Below are 20,112 nucleotides of genomic sequence, written 5' to 3'. Positions count from 1 at the left end.
CCTCCACATCAGACTCTGCCCAGTCAGAGTCCAGGCCGGTCCGGATCCGAGCGATTTTGTCCGCCAGATGATGACTAAACTCCTCGGCTCGTCCCTGTAAGGGATCCTCTCTCACCTCCTGGTTAAGGAGGGAGCGAGTCACCCTAAACAGGGCGGCCGGGCGATTATCTGCGGACGCGATAAGGGTGGCAAAGTAGTTAGACTTCGCCGTCCTTATCGCCGCAAGATAAGACCTTATAAAGGTTCTTAACTGCAATCGGTCGGATTCGGATCGGCTGGATCTCCAACCACTCTCTAGACCTCGTCTCCGACGCTTCATCTCCCGGAGCTCCACAGAGAACCATGGGGCCCAACGGGATCTGCGCCGGGTCAGAGGTCGCATGGGTACAACGCAGTCAAGTGCCCTGGTGGCAGCCGTTTCCCAGGCCTGCACCAGAGCATCGACTGGGCTGTGGGTAAGGGTGATAGGTATAGGCCCAAGCGCCCTCTGGAATCGATCCGGGTCCATTAGGCGCCTGGGGCGGCAGTTTTGGCAGTTCCCCAAAAAGGTCATCAGATGGGAGCAAAGAGGCTTCTTTGCTTCCACTGATGAGCCAAGGGTCTCAGACCCGACAGCCCCATTGGCGAGAGAGTTTTATGGTCAGGGAGGGACCAAGACCCCCCATAAATACCTCTGCACGAGGGGCTGCTCTTTGTTCTGCTTCTTCTTCCAGTTCTACCTCTACTCCTAGCCCCTAGTCCTTCTTCTGTTTTAGTTATGTAATGCTAGCTTGCTTTTATTTTATTTCTCTCTCACATGCAGGCATGAATGCTTTCATGCCAAGTATTTCTTTCTCTTTGATCTATCATTGAATAAAGCTAATATGATTGCATCTCTGCGTGATGCTTTTACTTGGAAGCACCTTTAACAATCCATCGTGAGATCACCTCACAAGTTGGTAGCCAGAGGATGGTTTAAAGGAACGCTTCCAAGCCAGCCAACAAGATCTCTGGAAGACCCGGCTCAAATCCATTTATTACAGATGGCAGGACTTCTCCTATCGTGACCAGAAGTCATCGATCACAGACGGCATGCCTGCCTACATCCAAGCCTTCAGTTCCTGAAGCAACCACCGCTGCAGGTGAGAGCACAGATGACCTCCACCCCGTCAGAGGATCCAGCAGAACATCTGGGAGTGCACTGCATGCCTCCCTCTCCCTGAACGCCACAGAGGAGAGCATAGAAGGCTTGCAGACTGCCCAAGATTGCTCAGATGCTGCAGAGACGGACCTGGCTGAAGCCAAAAGCCGCGTGAGTAAGCTGACTGCACAGGAACGTGAAGAGCTGCTTGTAAAGATCTTTGCAATGCAGGGGAGGGGGAAGACAGCCCAGGAAACAGCGCAGAAAGCCTCAGAAACCCTGGTGAGTCTTTCCCTAGAGACCACGAGGCCTCCAAATATGGCGCCCGCCACCCTTAGTGACCCCGGGACCCCAGGGCTTTTGGCGCGAACCCCCCCCGCCCAGCTGTGAGCTACAGCTTCCTGAGGCAAGCGGAAACAAGATGGCTCCGCCCACATGGTCTGGCACAGGAAACAAGATGGCGGCCCCCAGTAAGCCCACACGGTCTAGCAAAGACAAGCCTCTTTTAAGCCTGGAAAGCCAGCAATCCCTGGCATCCAGCCGAAATAGCATGCAATCCCTGGCATCCGGCCAAAGTAGCATGCAAATTCCTGGGTCCTCCCCACCACAAAGCCTAAAATCCTATGATGGCAATGAAGTCTGTCCAGCCAAAACTGTTACAACAGTTCTTGAGACAGCCATACAAGCCCTGACTACAGCCCTAGAGGCCAGCAAGACAGCGGCCCCAGCATCGGAGGTGCCCACCCCCCCTCCAAGGCCTCCCATCCTCTCCCCAGGGCCCAACTGCCGGGGGGGGTCCAGCCTGGAGCCTCCCAACAATCAACCCCCGCGGCCTCCCACCTTCTCTTCAGGTCTTCAGGACCAGCGATGGGCTTATCAAGGCAATCCAGGCAATCCATGTGCTTGCAAACCCCTGGAGGAATCATTGCAGCAACTGCAAGCCGGCAAATCTGGGCTCCGCCCCCCCCAATGCCTCATGGGAAGAAGGGAGAAATCCTGAACAACGCCCTCCCCCGGATCACATGGTTTCCGGGCACGCCCATTTGGAGTTACTAAATAATCAAGAAAAAATTCCATCCTCGACCACTAGAGGGACCCCTTTCCCTTTTATGTCGATGGACATTTCTGAGATTTTTGAAAACGGATCTGAGAGGGACTTTTTTCCAGCAGCAAATCTTCCAAGCGACTTTAAAAAGCTGCAACTGGGGGGAGAGAATTATAACAGTTGGAGTAGAGATATACAGGTATATCTCTTAAAGAATGGGACTCTACAAATGGTTCAGAAACCACCCCCTCCCCCATGGGGACGTCAAGAAGAGTGGCGACATTTGCAGGCTTACTCTGCTCTGCTCAGTTCGCTGGATAATAACTTGTTCTCCAGCATCCCAGCAGGACTCAGAGCTAATGAAGTTTGGCAGCTATTATACAATTTATTCAACAGCAATACCATTGGTTCCATCACCAGATATACAACCGAGCTTTATACAACCAGACTGAGGTTTGGTGCCAGCATGCCTGAACATCTTGCAAAATTAAAGGCACTCAGGGCAGAATTGATGTCCAGAAATTTTCCAGTAACTGAAGCGAACATGGTCGCGATCATTTTTGCTTCCCTAGACAGGAGTTGGAGCAATTTCATTGTTTCACTCGAAGCGGTCAAGAGGGAAGACATAAATCTGTCCTACCTCACAGGGAGACTCATCGAGGAGGTTAGGAGGAGACGAGATGCCGGAGAATACGCCAGAGTCACCACTCAGCAAGCCAGAAGGGGGCGCCACAACTCAGAGCAAATTAATGCTCTACTTAAGTGTTTCATCTGTGGCTCTGAGGAGCACCTCAAGAAAGACTGCCCCCATCAACATCAAGCCCCTAAACGTGGTCCCAATCAAGTAAGGGGCAAGGGGCAAGGAAGGGGGCGTGGCAGGGGCAAAGGAAATTTTCTGCATACTTGTTCCCTCACCCCCACAACAAAGGCTGATAGCTCCACTGACTTATGGTTACTGGACTCTGGAGCTTCTTCTCACATCACTAATATGAGTCAAGGTTTTAAAAGGTTAAAGAATATTAACTCAACTGTCAAAGTGGCAAATGGTGATACAGCTTCAGTTGTTGGAGAGGGCGTTGTTTCTGTACCTGGACTTGGAAAAGTTGAAGGTGTTTTGCATGCTCCCTCCATTGCCAACAACCTATTAAGCATTACCAAATTATGTGACGATGACAAAGTGGAAGTTTTATTTCGCAAGGGGGGAGGTCATGTCACCCGGAACCAGAAGGTCATTGGAAATATTGCCATCATAAATGGCTTACCATATTTTTCTCCCAAGCCACCACAGCCTGCCCCAAGGCTTTCCAAGGGCAGTGTGGGCAAGGAGCCTGAATCTCAGCAGGCACCTACAGCACCAATCAAAGCAACTAGAGCCAAGAGGGTGTCACTGGGGAAGCCGCTCCACGATAAGTGTGCTCATCTTTTACACAGAAGATTAGGTCATGCGAGCTTCCCTGTAGTTAAAAGGATGGGAGAATTTGCTGAGGGAGTCCAGCTCAAGGATTGTGACGTGTTTCTGGACTGTGCCATTTGCAAGAAAACAAAGAGGAAGGCTGCCCCTACCCCAAAGGTGTCATTGCGTAAAGCTCAGTACCCGTACCAACTAGTACATGTTGATTTGGTTGGGCCTTTCACACCATCCCTAGGAAAGAAAAAGTATTTTCTCACTGCCGTTGATGATTTTTCACGATACGGCCACGTGTATACCCTCACAGAAAAATCTGAAGCCTTTGACGCCATAAAGTCACTGTACAACTTCGTAGAGACCCAGTACAAGACCAAGATCGCACAATTGCAGAGCGATCGCGGGGCTGAGTTCATGTCTCAAAAGTTCCAGGACTGGGTAAGGCGTAAGGGCATCCGCCATTTTCTTACTGCACCATTCACCCCTTCACAAAATGGTGTAGCTGAGAAAAGAAATGGAATTCTGCAAACCATGATGCGTAGTCTGATTGCGGACGCAGGTGTCTCAGAATCATACTGGGGAGAGGCAATCCACTATGCCAATTACACCTTAAACCGCACCTGGAGCAGTGTTGTGAACCAGACCCCATATTTCCTGGTTCACGGTAGGAAACCAAACCTGGGACATTTGCGTGTTTTTGGTTCCTACGCATGGGTGCACATCCCCAAGCAGCTGCGGAAGAAGGGGAGATCTGTTTCCCAGAGACTAAGGTTCTTGGGCTATGCTCCTGGCTCCAAGGCCTATCGTTTCCTGGGAGAAGGGGGCAGGCCTGTGACTTCCCAATCTGCCTCTTTTGAAGAGGACTCCAATTGGACTCAGATCCACTCAAATGATCTGAGCCCATATGCCAACCGACCCAGCAAGGACACACCGACCACGACATCACCAGAGGCGACCACGTACCCTGCCACCGACGAAAGTGAGGAACAAGACGGTGCGTCCAGTCCCACGGAGGAAGACACGCCGTCTTTACCCCCAGCGACGCCTCAGAGACCCACGGAAGAAAAGAGCGGTGAGTGGCAGAAGGTAAGGAGGTCAAAGCGGTCCAACAAAGGGGTCCCGCCAAAGAGAATTGACATTGGCCACATCGCGTCTGTCAACAGCGTTGTGGTCACCCCAAAATCCTTCTCTGACATCCAGGAGCTGCCCATCGAAGAGCAGGAGAAATGGCAGCTCGCGATGGAGGAGATGCAGAGCTTAAATAAACTCAAAGTCTTCACCCCCCAGCAATCACCAAAGGAGAGGAAAGTCATTGGCACAAGGTGGGTTTACAAGGCCAAACCACTTGCCAATGGCCTCTACCTATATAAGGCCCGTTTGGTAGCCCAGGGCTTCGCTCAGCGCTATATGGAAGACTACTCGGAGACTTACTCTCCAACCGTCCGGGCAGAGAGCGTCAAGGCCGCCCTCGTGACTGCAGCCGCTCTGGGAGAAGAAGTCTTCCAATTCGACATCCAGACGGCTTACCTCTATGCCAACTTGGACCGGCAGATCTACGTGAGGGCTCCTCCTGGCTACCAGTAAGAAGGGGGAAATACATGGTTGCTCCACAAAGGGTTATATGGTCTCAAGCAGTCAGGGAAATTATGGTATGACTGTCTTAGAAAGAGTTTAGAACAAGTTGGTTTCACCACATCTCATGCAGATGAATGTGTCTTCACACGCAATTCCAAGGGAACCACAGAACGGGTTTTAGTTTATGTGGACGACCTATTATATGTAGGGCCTAAGAAGAAAGGGTGTGATGAATTTGCCAAGGCCCTGGAAGAAAAGTTTACTCTGAAGTCTTTGGGGCGGGTTGACAAGTACTTGGGTGTGCATATTTTGGCCACTAAGGGGGGTTTCGCTCTATCTCAAAAAGAAAAGATAGAGGAATTACTGGCCAAATGCAAAATGACAGAATCTAATCCTACGCATAGTCCAATGCAAAGCGACTTTTACAACCACACCCATAAGGACGGTCCTGAGTTCACAGATAACACGCTTTACAGATCTGTGATTGGCTCCTTGCTATACATCAGCAATTGGAGCAGACCTGACATAGCTTTAGCTGTGAATCTATTGTCCAGGCACGTGGAACACCCAAAGGAATTCCACTGGACTGCTGTTAAAAGGGTGCTTAGATACCTTAAGGGCACAGCTGATGCCCTCCTTATGCTAGAACCAGAGAAGGGGAAGACGGCCCAGCTCTCCGCTTACTCAGACGCAGACTGGGCTGGCGACACCAAAAGTAGACGGAGCACTTCTGGTTTCCTCATATTGCTAAATGGCTGCCCAATACATTGGCATGTTAGGCAGCAAAAATTTATTTCTTGCTCCACGGCCGAGGCTGAATATGCCAGCCTGTCAGACACGGCCAATGATTTGACTTGGTTCAATGAGCTGATAACAAGCATCTGGGCATCTCCCCCTCTGCCCATCCAAATTCTAGAGGACAACACGGCCGCAATTGCAATCTCGGGCGCTTATGCAGTAGGATCTAGATCTCGCCATATAGACATACGCTATAAAAATGTCAGGCAGCTTACCAAAAAGGGTTTTATACATGTTGAGCACTGCAATACAGCTGACCAGATAGCTGATCTGTTTACCAAGTCTGTTCCCATTGACCGGCACAACCTTCTGTGTAAGCGTTTGTGTTTGGCCTTCTGAATGTTTTTATGCATGTCTATGACACCTGCTCGCCCCTCACATACATTCACTGGTCCCTGTCATTGGCTGGCAAGAAGGGGAATTGTTAGATGTTTTGTGCCAGCCATTGGCAGTTCCCCAAAAAGGTCATCAGATGGGAGCAAAGAGGCTTCTTTGCTTCCACTGATGAGCCAAGGGTCTCAGACCCGACAGCCCCATTGGCGAGAGAGTTTTATGGTCAGGGAGGGACCAAGACCCCCCATAAATACCTCTGCACGAGGGGCTGCTCTTTGTTCTGCTTCTTCTTCCAGTTCTACCTCTACTCCTAGCCCCTAGTCCTTCTTCTGTTTTAGTTATGTAATGCTAGCTTGCTTTTATTTTATTTCTCTCTCACATGCAGGCATGAATGCTTTCATGCCAAGTATTTCTTTCTCTTTGATCTATCATTGAATAAAGCTAATATGATTGCATCTCTGCGTGATGCTTTTACTTGGAAGCACCTTTAACAATCCATCGTGAGATCACCTCACAAATTTCTTCTATATTTTGGAACATCAATCATACAAAGCACCTTGAAAAAGGTTGTGGGTAGTATAAACAAGATTGTATATATGTCTTCCTCTCCCTTCAGCAGATTTTATGAGTTTTTCAGTGATCTTCAGAGGGGATTTCTTATTCCTAGACAGGGAAGAACAGGTAAAAGATTAATACAGTGCAGATGCTATATAGGTAGCTCTTGTTCAGTGACCACAATTGGGACTGGGATCTCGGTCATTAAGCAGAGTGGTTGTTAAGTAAAACCACAGCTATGCTTACAGTCTTACTTCAGCTTTTCTTTGCTTTATAGGCCCGCAAAGGTTATAAATGCAGGCATTGGTTGCAAAGTTATTTTTCATCACCATCATAACTGTGAATAGTTGCTGTTCAAGGCACTTGCTAAGCAAGGACTACCTGTACTACTAATGTAGCACCTTCTTGGGAAAGTATGCTTCTCAGAAGAAAATGAATAGGCAGCTATGGAGATTTCTGTTAATACTGAAAAGGCTGCCTAATCACATACAGGTTTATTTGCTAAATAGGGAAATTACAAATATGCCAATGTTGTGATTCTATAACCTTTTAAAAAAGATTGTGATTATCTTTTAGAGCCTGCCTGAAGAGGAACAACAGAGGGTTTTGGGAGAGGAAAAAATGCTGGGAATAAACAAGAAGGGTGCCACCAGCCCTACCTCTAAGAAGTCATCACCAGATGCCCACAAGGTGGGTGACCTACACACTTCAGGGGCATTACTTACTGTGGATATGGATGCATTTTTACACTGAAGCAGTGGGATGAATCTGACCTTTAAACCAGCCTCAAAACTTCATTTTAAATGGCTGCTGGACTTGCTTTAGAAATTTTATTACTAAACATGATGCCACCATTCCCCAAACAGTCCAGCAGACTTAGAGAAAATGTGATTAATAAATAATTTACCTTTTAATGTATTAACTGTTAATCAGTTAAAATACAGGTGAAACTCAAAAAATTAGAATATCTTGCAAAAGTTCATTTATTTCAGTAATGCAACTTAAAAGTGGAAACTAATATATGAGATAGACTCATTACATGCAAAGCAAGATAGTTCAAGCCGTGATTTGTCATAATTGTGATGATTATGGTGTACAGCTCATGAAAACCCCAAATCCACAATCTCAGAAAATTAGAATATTACATGCAATCAATAAAACAAGGAGTGTACATAGAACAGGGGTGTCCAAATTTTTTTCAAAGAGGGCCAGATTGGATGAAGTGAACATGCTGGAGGGCCGAACATTTTTCCGAACATTCTTTGAACAATTGCAATTAAATGCAAATGAATTATTTTATGCCAAGTTAATTGCAAATGGCATACTTTTCATTTTATAACATTAAGATCAACTGGCAGCTGAGTTTTCACAATGTATTTTAAATAAATTTAAAAAAAAACTTACCTGCACTAATGTGAAGGGTGAAACTGAGATCTGTACTGCAGCAAATAGGCTCGGTCTGGTACAAAGGCATTGGTTTTGATGCGCAAAATGTCACGCAGATGAGAGTCACTTAGTCTTGTCCTCACACGGTTCTTGTTAAAGTTCATAGCAGAGAATGTCTTCTCACACAAATATGTTGAGCCAAACAAGCTCAGCATTTTCTTAGCAAATGTCCGAATCTCCTGAAACCTGCCCTTATCCAGTTGGCGGTAAAAGTTCACAAGAGAGAGCTGTTGGTGACGACTGCGTAACTCGCTGTCACAATGCAGCTCAATGAGCTCAAGCTGCAGCTGATCTGGAGCATCATCGGGGTCAACAGAGAATGGAGAGGAGAAAAGGCTGATCTCCTTTTCAATAGCTGCAAAATCTTGAAAGCGCCGTTTAAACTCTCCAGCCAGAGATGCGATGTCTGCTGCATACCTGCTCATTTGCACACTGATATTGTCCTGTGAAAAACTGTTCATTATTTCCTGCAATGCTGGGAAATGTATGGTATTGGGCTGTGTTTGTGACAAATGCCTTTGGAAAAGTTGCAGCTTTGTTCCAAAGGCCTTGATGTGTGAATAAAGCTGGTTCACCGCTGCATCTTTTCCCTGAAGACTCGTGTTTAGTACATTCAGATGCTTTGTTATGTCAACTAGAAACCCCAAATCAGCCAGCCAAATAGGATCAGATAGTTCTCGCATCGGTTGTCCCTTTGTTTCCAAGAATTCTTTTATTTCCTTTCTGAGAGAGTAGAAACGCTGCAGCGCAGACCCTCGACTGAGCCATCTTACATCGTTGTGATATAAAACATCTTCATATTCAGCCTGGATGTCCAGTAGAAACTGTTTAAACTGGCGGTGGTACAGAGCTTTAGCGCGAATAAAATTAATAGTCTTTACAACCGGTTTCATAACATGATCATATTTGAGATATTTAGCACAGAGAACTTGTTGATGAATGATACAATGGAGTTTAATAGCTTTGCCTCCTTCTTCAATCACCTTGTTACAGATTAGGGTTGATAAGCCACTTCGTTCACCAGCCATAGCAGGTGCCCCATCAGTAATAATCCCAGTAATTTTGTTCCAGGGCAGTTTCATGTCATCTATTGCGGAACTAACAGCAACAAATAAATCTTTTCCTCTAGTTTGGTCCGTAAGGCTCTGGAGGTCAAGTAGCTCTTCAGTCACATTTATTTCATCGTCCACCCCTCTCAAAAAAATCAGCAACTAAGCTGTGTCAGATAGGTCTGTGCTTTCATCACAGGCTATTGAAAAGAAGTCAAAATACTGTCCTTTGGACGTCAACTGTCTCTTAATATCTGATGAAATATTTTCAATTCTCCGTGCTATAGTGTTACGAGCCAGGCAAATGTTGGCAAACTCTTGCTTCTTCTCGGGACAGATATTTTCAACCATTTTCATAACGCACTCTTTAATAAAATCACCCTCAGCAAAAGACTTGCAATTTTTAGCAATTAACATTGCCACGTCATAGCTTGCCTTTGTGGCATTTTCATTTGACTCACGGGCTCTTGTGAGAAATCGCTGTTGTGACATTAAAACTGCTTCAAGTTGCTTCAACTTTTCACTGCGGTCGCGCCCTGTTAGTTTGTCATATGTGCTATGTTTTGTCTGGTAGTGTCTTTTGATATTAAATTCTTTATAAACGGCCACAGTCTCTTGACATATCAGACAAACACAGCGATTCCGTATTTCAGTGAAAAAAAAATCCACTTTCCACCTTTCCTGGAAACGGCAGCCCTCACTGTCAACTTTCCTTTTCTTATTTATAGTCGCCATTTTCTGTTTGACCTTGGAAGATGGAAACTGTTATTTGCTTTGACAAGGTCAGACTCTCTGGTAACAGCTCACACACTTCCACCACTTCACAAATTCTGCCCCGCCGCTGCCTCACCTTCCCCCCTGCCGAGGAAAGAACCAGCGCTGCATGCCCAACCCGCTAGCCGCACCCCCCACCCCTTGCCTGGCCTTGAGGCTGCTGAAGAGTAGAGGGTGCCCAGGTAGATGGTCACAACCAATTGTTTCTGGCTGACAAAAGAACCAATGCACAAAGGGGCTTTGAAAGGCAATTTTCTCGGCTGTCACATACCAAGGGCTTCACCTGCATTCCTGGTTAGCACTTGAGAGGGGACCAACCAGAAACATCCGGGAAGAATTCAAGACGAGCCCTTTCCGTGCAGCGGCCAAGAAAATTGCCACTCGGAGCCCGCCTGGCAACCGAGCGGTGCTCGCAGCGCAGAGAGAAGCCGAGGTCGCGGCAGGCCCTTTTTCCCTGGCCACCGGGGCGTCTCCGGGGGCGGGAAGGCCGTCGGGGTCTGCCTGGCGCCAGCCCAGAGACTCCACCCACCAGGCCCTTCTCGCGCTCGGCCAGGCCAGGCGCGCACCGTCAGCCTCGCTGCACCGACAGAGACGCCGCGCCAAGCCTGGGGCGGAGGGAGGAGCGCGGCGGTTCGGCCAGCCAGAAAAAGGTGCGGGAAGCGGCCGCCGCCCGGTAACAGCGCCCGGGCTCACAACGTGGAGGCGGCAAGCGAGCGCGCGCTCAGGGCGAGGCGGCCGCGGACCGGTGAGGGAAGAGCGCCGAGGGAGCAGCTGGTCGGGCAGCGCTGCTGCCGAGCGGAGCTTGCCCAGGGCGCCCGCTCTGCTCTGCTTGCCAGCCGGCTAGCACATCCGGGGAAGTGGCCTACCGAGAAGAGGGTGGAGGACGTCGAGAGTGCGAACCTGACGCAGTTGTAGTAGGGCAGCGAGTCCCGCCAGGCCGGCCCCGCACCTGCGCCACTCATCTTCCAAGTTTGGGCAGTGACGTCAGGATGCGGCCCTCTCACCACCCTCCCTCCTGTGGCAGGCCCTTTTTCCCTGGCCACCGGGGCGTCTCCAGGGGCGGGAAAGCCATCGGGGTCTGCCTGGCGCCAGCCCGGAGACTCCACCCGCCAGGCCCTTCTCCCACTCGGCCAGGCCAGGCGCGCACCGTCAGCCTCGCTGCACCGGCAGAGACGCCGCACCAAGCCTGGGGCGGGGGGAGGAGCGCGGCGGTTCGGCCAGCCAGAAAAAGGTGCGGGAAGCGGCCGCCGCCCGGTAACGGCACCCGGGCTCACAACGCGGAGGCGGCAAGCGAGTTTGGGCAGTGACGTCAGGATGCGGCCCTCTCACCGCTTTCCCTCCTGTGGCAGACAGTCTTCTGCTTGCCGCCCTCAATCAGGGAGGGCCGTGGGAGGGCCGCATTTACACAGAGCAGGGAGGGCTGTTAGAGGGCTGTATTAAACCACCCCGTGGGCCGCAAATGGCCCGCGGGCCGGACTTTGGACATGCCTGACATAGAACAATATCGGACCTCTGAAAAGTATAAGCATGCATATGTACTCAGTACTTGGTTTGGGCCCCTTTTGCAGCAATTACTGCCTCAATGCGGCATGGCATGGAAGCTATCAGCCTGTGGCACTGCTGAGGTGTTATGGAAGACCAGGATGCTTCAATAGCGGCCTTCAGCTCTTCTGCATTGTTCGGTCTCATGTCTTTCATCTTTCTCTTGGCAATGCCCCATAGATTCTCTATGGGGTTTAGGTCAGGCGAGTTTGCTGGCCATAAAGCTCGTTTGCGGAAGGAAGCATGAAGTGCTCCAAAATCTCCTGGTAGATGGCTGCGTTGACCCTGGACTTAATGAAGCACAGTGGACCAACACCAGCAGATGACATGGCTCCCCAAATCAACACAGACTGTGGAAACTTCACACTGGGCTTCAAGCATCTTGCAGTGTGTGCCTCTTCATTCTTCCTCCAGACTCTGGGTCCTTGGTTTCCAAATGAGATGCAAAAGTTGCTCTCATCAGAAAAGAGGACTTTGGACCACTGAACAACAGACTAGGTCTGTTTTTCTTTAGCCCAGGTAAGACGCTTCTGACGTTTGTTGTTCAGGAGCGGCTTGACAAGAGGAATACGACATTTGAAGCCCATGTCCAGGATCCGTCTGTGTGTGGTGGCTCTATTAATGTGCTTTGATACAGCACTTTGGGAACATCCAACTTCTTTTGCAATTACCTTTTGAGGCTTTCCCTCCTTGTGGAGGGTGTCAATGATGGTTTTCTGCACAACTGTCAGGTCAGCAGTCTTCCCCATGATTGTGATTCCTACTGAACCAGACTGAGAGACCGTTTAAAGGCTCAGGAACCCTTTGCAGGTGTTATGGCTTAATTAGCTGATTAGAGTGGGACACTTTGAGCCTAGAATATCGCACCTTTTCACAATATTCTAATTTTTTGAGATTGTGGATTTGGGGTTTTCATGAGCTGTACGCCATAATCATCACAATTATGACAAATCACGGCTTGAACTATCTTGCTTTGCATGTAATGAGTCTATCTCATATATTAGTTTCCCCTTTTAAGTTGCATTACTGAAATAAATGAACTTTTGCACAATATTCTAATTTTTTGAGTTTCACCTGTAAATTCATATATGCTCAAAAGTCTTAACAGAGAAGCCATTTTGAGATATTGGATGTGTGAAATAGTTGACTGTTTTTTAATAAATTAACCTCATTGTTATACTCAAATATTCATCTTTGGAAAGCTTTTTTTTCTTTTTTTCTTTGCATTAAGGCAGCTAAACAAAAATTGCTTTAACTTACAGCCCTATCAATTAAAAGTTGATCTCACTTGTATGAATGACTTCCCCTACAGATTAATGAAGTAAGATGTTAGTTGATTAATCTGGTAGATAAAGTTTGCAGATCTAAAATTAAATTTTCCCTTTTACTATTGTTTTTTGCTTTTTCTATAATGCCTACAAAAAAAATAAAAAGACTTACTGTTTGCCACCGCGGCCACTAGAAGGCAAGCTCCATCTTCCGTGTTCGGTTTTGCTCCTCTGGGGGACCCTGGAAAGGGTCAAAAGTCACCCTGTAGGGGCGACGAGCAAGGAGGGGACCCCCACTTGATCGCGGGAGGGCGGCAGCCCTTCCACTTGATCTGGGGCAGCCCTCCAAACTGGCGGAGGAAGGACCAGCCATAGTAATATGGCTCGTCACTAGGCTGCAGGCAGCCAAAGTCAAACTCACCACCAAGAACTTCTAAAGCAATGCAGATGAAACTGGGTGAGATCTGATCTTCTCTTTATCCTAAGTATTTTCTTTTCCTGTAAAAACTGCCCAAAGTATCTTTCCCCTATGAGGAGAGAGGGAAGGGAATTTCTATCCCACCCTCTAAGAATAGCGGCGACTGACTACCCAGGGGAATTAAAACACTAAAAGAACAACTTTAATCTAATTGGATTTATATGTTCCTGAAACTTGGGGACCAAAAGTTTTCTTATCTTTATTGGAGACTTTTGTTTTTATCTACAAAAAAAAATGGAAAAAGGATTATAAAAATCTTGGGCTTAAAAAACTTTAAATGGCGTCAGTGACATCATGTGGTGAAGTTTGGTATTACAACTTGTTATTTCCTAAAGGAGACTTGGCTCGAAGCCCAGACTTTAGATAAGACTCTTGACTTTGGCACCACCTGTGAGAAACTCAGCTGTAAAGAGAACATCTGGGCGGCATAACTGGCCTACTTGAACTATGAATGTAAACCTTTACTGACTTTCAGAGTTATATGTGGGGAATTGCCTTCCACTTCTTTATTGAGGAACATTGGTTACTATATGAGATGATAAAATACCTTGGACTATAAAACCTTGTTTGACAAATCGACTTCTACTATAAAAACTATCTATAAACATGTGAAAGAGAGGTCCCATACCTAGTTATAAAATTATTTTTAACATCTGATTTTAAATTCCTCAACACATTATTAAACAAATATGGATGAAGACCAGGAAAAGATCCTTTCCATGTTGAAAGCAATACATTAAACCATTCTTTCAGCTTGGGATAATATAAGACCTAACATAAAAGAACAAGATGCCAGCTTAGATACACAAAACCAAACTTTGACTACAACCAAAGAACTAACAACGCAGAAGATAACAGAAGAAGTGGAACAATCAAATATTAAGATGGAGGACTCAATTGATCATCAAATACAGTTAATGGAAAATCCAGAAAAGGGAGTGACAACACTGAAAATGGAAAAGACTCTCTATATAAATCAGAAGAAATTTGAGAAAGAAGGAACAGATTGAATGGAAGATAAACATATCAGGGCAATCATGGGGAATTGGAATATTAGGGAGACAATTTAATGAATACAAATGGGCTAGTCCTTCCAAAAAAAAGGCAACTAAATGGTCTCTTTTATTTCAAATAACATATAATAATAGAGGGAGATCTATTTGACGATCTAAAAGCACTGATATGGAAGTCCAGTTGGCAAAGGAAGAAAGCCAGAATAAGGCTGAAGAAATTTGGGGTTTGATTTATTAGAGGGGATTTCATATTAATTAGAGGGTTAAAGGGAGAAGTTGAAATAAGGGGAATTTTGGTCATTAGATTTAAAATATTTGGAAATTAGTTGACAAATAAGGATTTTATCTTTTTAATATTTAAAAATTAGACCTAAAAGAAAAAATAATTATTATGAATATGTTTGATTTATTGATTAACCCAGGCAATATACTGTATATAATGGTTTTGATTTATTAAAGGGGAAATTGTATTATTAAGTAGATGATTTAATATGGTGGGAAATAGATAACTTTTAGGAAATAGAACAATACTATATTCAAATAGATGAAATGTGTATTTTGAATATTACATTCTGTTATGTATTGAGAGAAGGGAATTTTTTTTTAATCCCATTTATATCCCACCCTTCTCCAAAGACTCAGGGCGGCTTACAATCTAAGAAGCACAAATCAATGTGCTTAGCAATAGCCTTCATTCTATGTGTATGCCTGCTTATTAGGGCTTTCGCCCCCCCCCCCCCAGCGGCATTTTTACAAAGTCAGCTTATTGCCTCCAACAATCTGGGTCCTCATTTTACCTACCTCGGAAGGATGGAAGGCTGAGTCAACCTTGAGCCTGGTGGGATGCGAACCTTCACTAATTGCAGGCAGCTGGTGTTACTTAAGGAGGCATTAGCCCACTGCTCCACCAAGGCTCCTTTTGGTTACCTAAAGCCTGAAAATTATAAATATCAAATGTTAAATTGGAATATTGATGGGAAAATAAAAATTGGGAAAAATTAAGAACAGGATATGGATTGTTTATGAAATTTGAATGTAAAAAGTATTTAAGATATGTATAAGCTAAAAAATTATTGGTACATGTAATAAGGATGTTTTTACTGAGTTGATATAATAAGAACTGTATTAGCCTAAATATGAGACAGTAGATGTTAAGGGAAAAAGAGAGGAAATATTTCATGTTGTAACTTGAGATTTGTACTAAAGATTTTTATATGTTATCGAACTATTGATTATCCCAGCCACCACGTTGCTTCTTAAATACTTAAATGTAAAATTGAAAAATTAATAAAATATTATTTATAAATAAATAAACAAAAAGATAAACGCAAAGTTCCACACCAATGAGTACCTTTGTGTTCTTTAACAGGGAGGTTCTGAGAAACCCAAACGGCCCATTTCTGCTATGTTTATCTTCTCGGAGGAGAAACGCAAGCAGCTGCAGGAAGAGCGACCTGAACTGTCGGAGAGTGAACTCGCCCGGTTGCTGGCACGGATGTGGAATGATCTTTCAGAGAAAAGAAAGGTTGTTTAATCAATAATGCACATTTTTCTAACCATCTTTTGGAGTAGAGATATAGAGCAGCATGTATTCCACTCAGAGTCTCCTTGAACTGCAAGATGAGCAACAAATAACATTTAATAATAATGTGTCAGTCACATGGATTTTTTTTCTGTTGACTTAGATAAAACCAGGACCTTGACCCTCTCCCTCACGATTAAAAACTAGGAAAAGAAAAAAAAAATACTTGCTAGAAGCCTGAAGGTAGGTTCTGGAATTTTCCTGAGCCATCAGCACCAAGCAGCTCCATCACAGTCTGGGTGCTCCTACCATTCTATCTTCCATTACCTCTCTTATTCCCCCCCCCCCCCAAGTTGGGTGTTGTATATGGAGCTGTAACTCAATAGTACCTTCATAGTGCAAAGATGGTCAGAGCCCTGTTAGATATTCTTCAATAATTGCCATTTCCCAGGACATCTATGACTATTCCATGGACAGGTCTTGAGGCTTGATTTAGAAGCCTGAGAAGGAGAGTGTGTGCGACTTTAGGGAAATTATACACACAACTTGATTGCCAGTTAGAAAGCTGGGTTTGAGAGGAATGAGACAGAGTTGGTGTGGTAGGTGCTCCATGCAGTTGGTAGATGTGTTACAAAAACATCTTCACTAGTTTCTGGGCTTAGGGGAGGAGCAGCACAGGCAGTGAAGTGGGCTTGCTTGGAAAACAGGTCTATCACAGTCCAAATCGCGTTGCTTCCCCCACTCTCCAGTAGCTCCACTATTCAATCACTAATTTGCGCATGCCCAAGATGGCGGACGTGCTCGGCTGAGCTCCGTGCGGAGCTCCGGCAATTCGGCGACCCTTGGGAGCCTCACAGGAATTTTTTTTCTGTGAAGGATTTGGGACGAGGATGAGGACGAGGTGAGCTTCTGTGGCTGTTTGGAACGCCCGTATTGTTACCTTTGGCTCCGTGGACTCTCCGAGGTCTTTCAGCTGAGCCCGGAGGAGTTTTTTGGAGGGCTTGGAGGACGCGGAGGAGTTGGGCGGAGCCCCGTGCTGTGCGGCGCCGACCAGCTGTTTGTCGGTGCCGCAGGGGGCTGGACGAACTCCAATAGAGGCTGTTGGAATATTCAAAAGACCCGGATGAACTCGGCGGAGCTCTGCTCTACGCGGCGCCGACCAGCTGACCGTCGGTGCCACGGGAGTCTTGAGAGCTTGGTGAAGAGTCCGTTGGAACTGGGCGGAAAATCTCGGAGGCCTGCGTTCCGCCGACCAGCTGACTGTCGGCGCTGTTATGGTGTTGCGGGGGGCCTGGTGGAGCCTGCGGAGCCTGGCGGCGCCTCCGGAACTTGCGGAGCCCGGGACAACTTTGGGGAGCTTGGCAACGTTTGGGAGAGCCTTCCAGCTGCTTGGAGGAGCCGTGTGCTGGCTGATCGATGGTCGACACTATGAATCGCGGCTTGGAGCAGCGTCAGAGTTGAAGTGCTGGAGTGGTGGAGATGTTCTCTGGTTGGCGTCTGAGAAGGCTGGCGGCGAGGGGAGTTGGAGTACCGCAGCCTCTCTGGTATGGTGACCTCGGCCTGGTGGTGGAATGCGGACGCTGATGTCTCGGACGTTTGTGAGGCACAACCTAACTTCTGCGCCGCCAGAAATTGACTAGACCATGTTTCGTGGTTCTGCTGAAATATCATGGTCTTGGTTTCCCTTCCGGGCTGACCATCGTCTGATCCTCTCTACAATATGAAAACGAATTGTGTAACCGGAGCTCTCCTACCATTCTGTGACTCTACAGGCTTTTTAGCCTTGATTTATTTCGCTGACTCTTTTGCTCTAACTCCCCCCTCTTTTCTCCTCTCCCCCATGGTTTTGGAAGGCCCGGGTTACAACCACTGTGGGAGGGTGGTTGAAACTTTACATCTGCTACCTCCTAGAGGTGAGAGCTCTAGGCGGTATTGCCTTCCCCGGTTGTATGTTCCAGGCTGCTCCCCGGTTCTAACCGTCGTGAGAGGGCGGGAATTGACCTGTCCCGGGGTTACCCAGCTCTAGTGGCAGTGGAGCTGGGTTTGCACTCTGGACATTCTCCTTCCATCTTGAGATCCTCCCATTTCGATCTGGGTCTGCCTTTTTCTGCCGGATTGGTCTAACAACCACCATGCGTCTGACTTATCCGAGCACGGTTTTGTTCGCCCTCAGGGGGGGCCCCCCATCCTGGGTGCGACCCGCCTCACTCTTTACATTTCCTCTTGATGAAGGGCCCAATTGCTAGGACCCTGAGAGATGGTTGGGCAGGGGCAGGGGCCTCCGGTATAAATTTAATAAGAGGCCCCTGATTACCTTTTTAGTCAAATTTTTTGTGGGGTTAAGGAGGGGGGAGGGTCGTGGTTGGCTGGAAATGGGGGGTAATCCACCAACCGTTGTTCAGGCCAGGCCTGGGACAGATCGCGGGGGGGAGGAGCCAGGGTCTACTGCCTCCGGATCTCGGGAGCGGGTCATGGGACTTCCTATTCCCACGACATTAGGGAATGGCAGCAGGTGGGCCGTATCGATACCCGGGAGGGCATCCCCGCTATCTACAAGCGGTGAGGCGCTCCGACCCTCTGTCTTCACCCCAAGGCCCTGGGAGTGAGGATGTGCAGCCACCTGAGTTCCGGCTAGTTTACTTGAACGCCAGGTCCGTCGTTAATAAGGCTCCTCTCGTCCGGGATCTGGTCGAGGGTGAGCATGCGGACCTGGCTTGCATCACGGAGACCTGGTTGGGCCCAGAGGGTGGTATCCCCCTGGTTGATCTTCCGGGTGCTACACCGGCCTCGGACTCAGGGTAGGGGTGGGGGAGTGGCTGTTGTTATGAGGGAGACCTTATGTCCGCAGGAGGCCACCGTTCTTCAGATAGTCGGGTGTGAATCTCTCTTATTGAGGTGTGGTCCTAGGGCGCAGCTGGGCTTGCTGCTGGTGTACCTTTCGCCTAGTCGCGCAGCAGCAGCCCTGCCTGAGCTTCTCGATATCCTCTCGGGGCTGGTGATTGAGTTCCCCAAACTCATGGTTTTGGGTGACTTCAATCTACCATCCCTGGGAGGATCATCTGAGTTAGCTCGGGAGTTCATGGCTTCCATGACGGCCATGGACCTGACGCAAGTAATTCATGGACCGACTCATGTGGGAGGTCACACCCTGGATTTGGTTTTTCTATCTGGACGGTGGTTAGATGATCTTGGTGGGGGCTCCCCAATTGTTATGCCCCTGTCATGGACCGATCATCATCTCCTGAGGCTGGTCTTCCGTTTTGCCACTCCCCACCGTGGGTGTGTTGAGCCAACTAGATGGTTCCGCCCCAGGCGCTTAATGGATCCTGAGAGGTTCCAGGCAGCGCTGGGGACCCCACCTGCCTCCTCTGCTCACAGCTCGGCAGATGCCTTAGTGGAAGCCTGGGAAAGGACAGCCACGGAGGCACTCGACTGAGTTGTACCCTTGCGGCCCCTGACCCGGCGCAGATCCCAGTGGGCTCCATGGTTCTCCGTGGAGCTCCGGGAGATGAAGCGTCGGAGAAGGGGCCTAGAGAGCGGTTGGAGGTCCAGCCGATCTGAATCTGACCGATTGCGACTAAGAACCCATATTAGGTCTTATCTCGCAGCGATAAGGGTGGCGAGGTCTAATTACTTCGCTACCCTTATCGCGTCCGCAGATAATCGCCCGGCCGCCCTGTTTAGGGTGACCCGCTCCCTCCTCAATCAGGAGGTGAGTGAGGAACCCTTGCAGGGGCGTGCCGAGGAGTTTAGTCAACATCTGTCGGATAAAATCGCTCGGGTTCGGACCGGTCTGGACTCTGACTGGGCAGAGTCTGACGATCAGGACGCGGGCGGTCTTGTCGATATTACCTGGGAGGAGTTTGATTCTGTGACTCCGGAGGAAGTGGACAGAATTATGGGGAGGCTGAGCTCCACCACATGTTTATTGGACCCGTGCCCTTCCTGGCTGGTTTATGCAGCCCAGGAGGGGACACGAGGCTGGTTCCAGGCGGTTATATCTGCCTCTTTGAGTGAGGGTAGTTTCCCCGCCGTCTTGAAGGAGGCGGTGGTGAGACCTCTCCTCAAGAAGCCTGCCTTGGACCCAGCTGTGTTAAATAACTTTCGTCCGGTCTCCAACTTTCGCTTTCTTGTGAAGGTTGTTGAGAGTGTGGTGGCGCATCAGCTCCCTCTGGTTCTGGATGAAGCG

The 20,112-nt window shown here is 47.9% G+C and overlaps 1 protein-coding gene across 1 annotated transcript in view; it reads left to right on the top strand.

Annotated features, from left to right (window-relative positions):
- Positions 1 to 20,112, top strand: part of LOC310648256 (nucleolar transcription factor 1-like) — a 254,864-nt gene that overhangs the window by 137,026 nt on the left and 97,726 nt on the right. Inside the window, exons 12-13 of the mRNA XM_083376002.1 lie at positions 7,408 to 7,521; positions 15,771 to 15,926. Of these exons, the coding sequence (XP_083232128.1) occupies positions 7,408 to 7,521; positions 15,771 to 15,926 (270 nt within the window). The remainder of the gene's footprint in view (positions 1 to 7,407; positions 7,522 to 15,770; positions 15,927 to 20,112) is intronic.

The sequence above is a fragment of the Vipera ursinii genome (genome assembly GCF_947247035.1).
Source record: "Vipera ursinii genome assembly, chromosome: W".
Classification (NCBI taxonomy): Eukaryota; Metazoa; Chordata; class Lepidosauria; order Squamata; family Viperidae; genus Vipera; species Vipera ursinii.
This window is presented reverse-complemented; position numbering and strand designations above follow the sequence as displayed.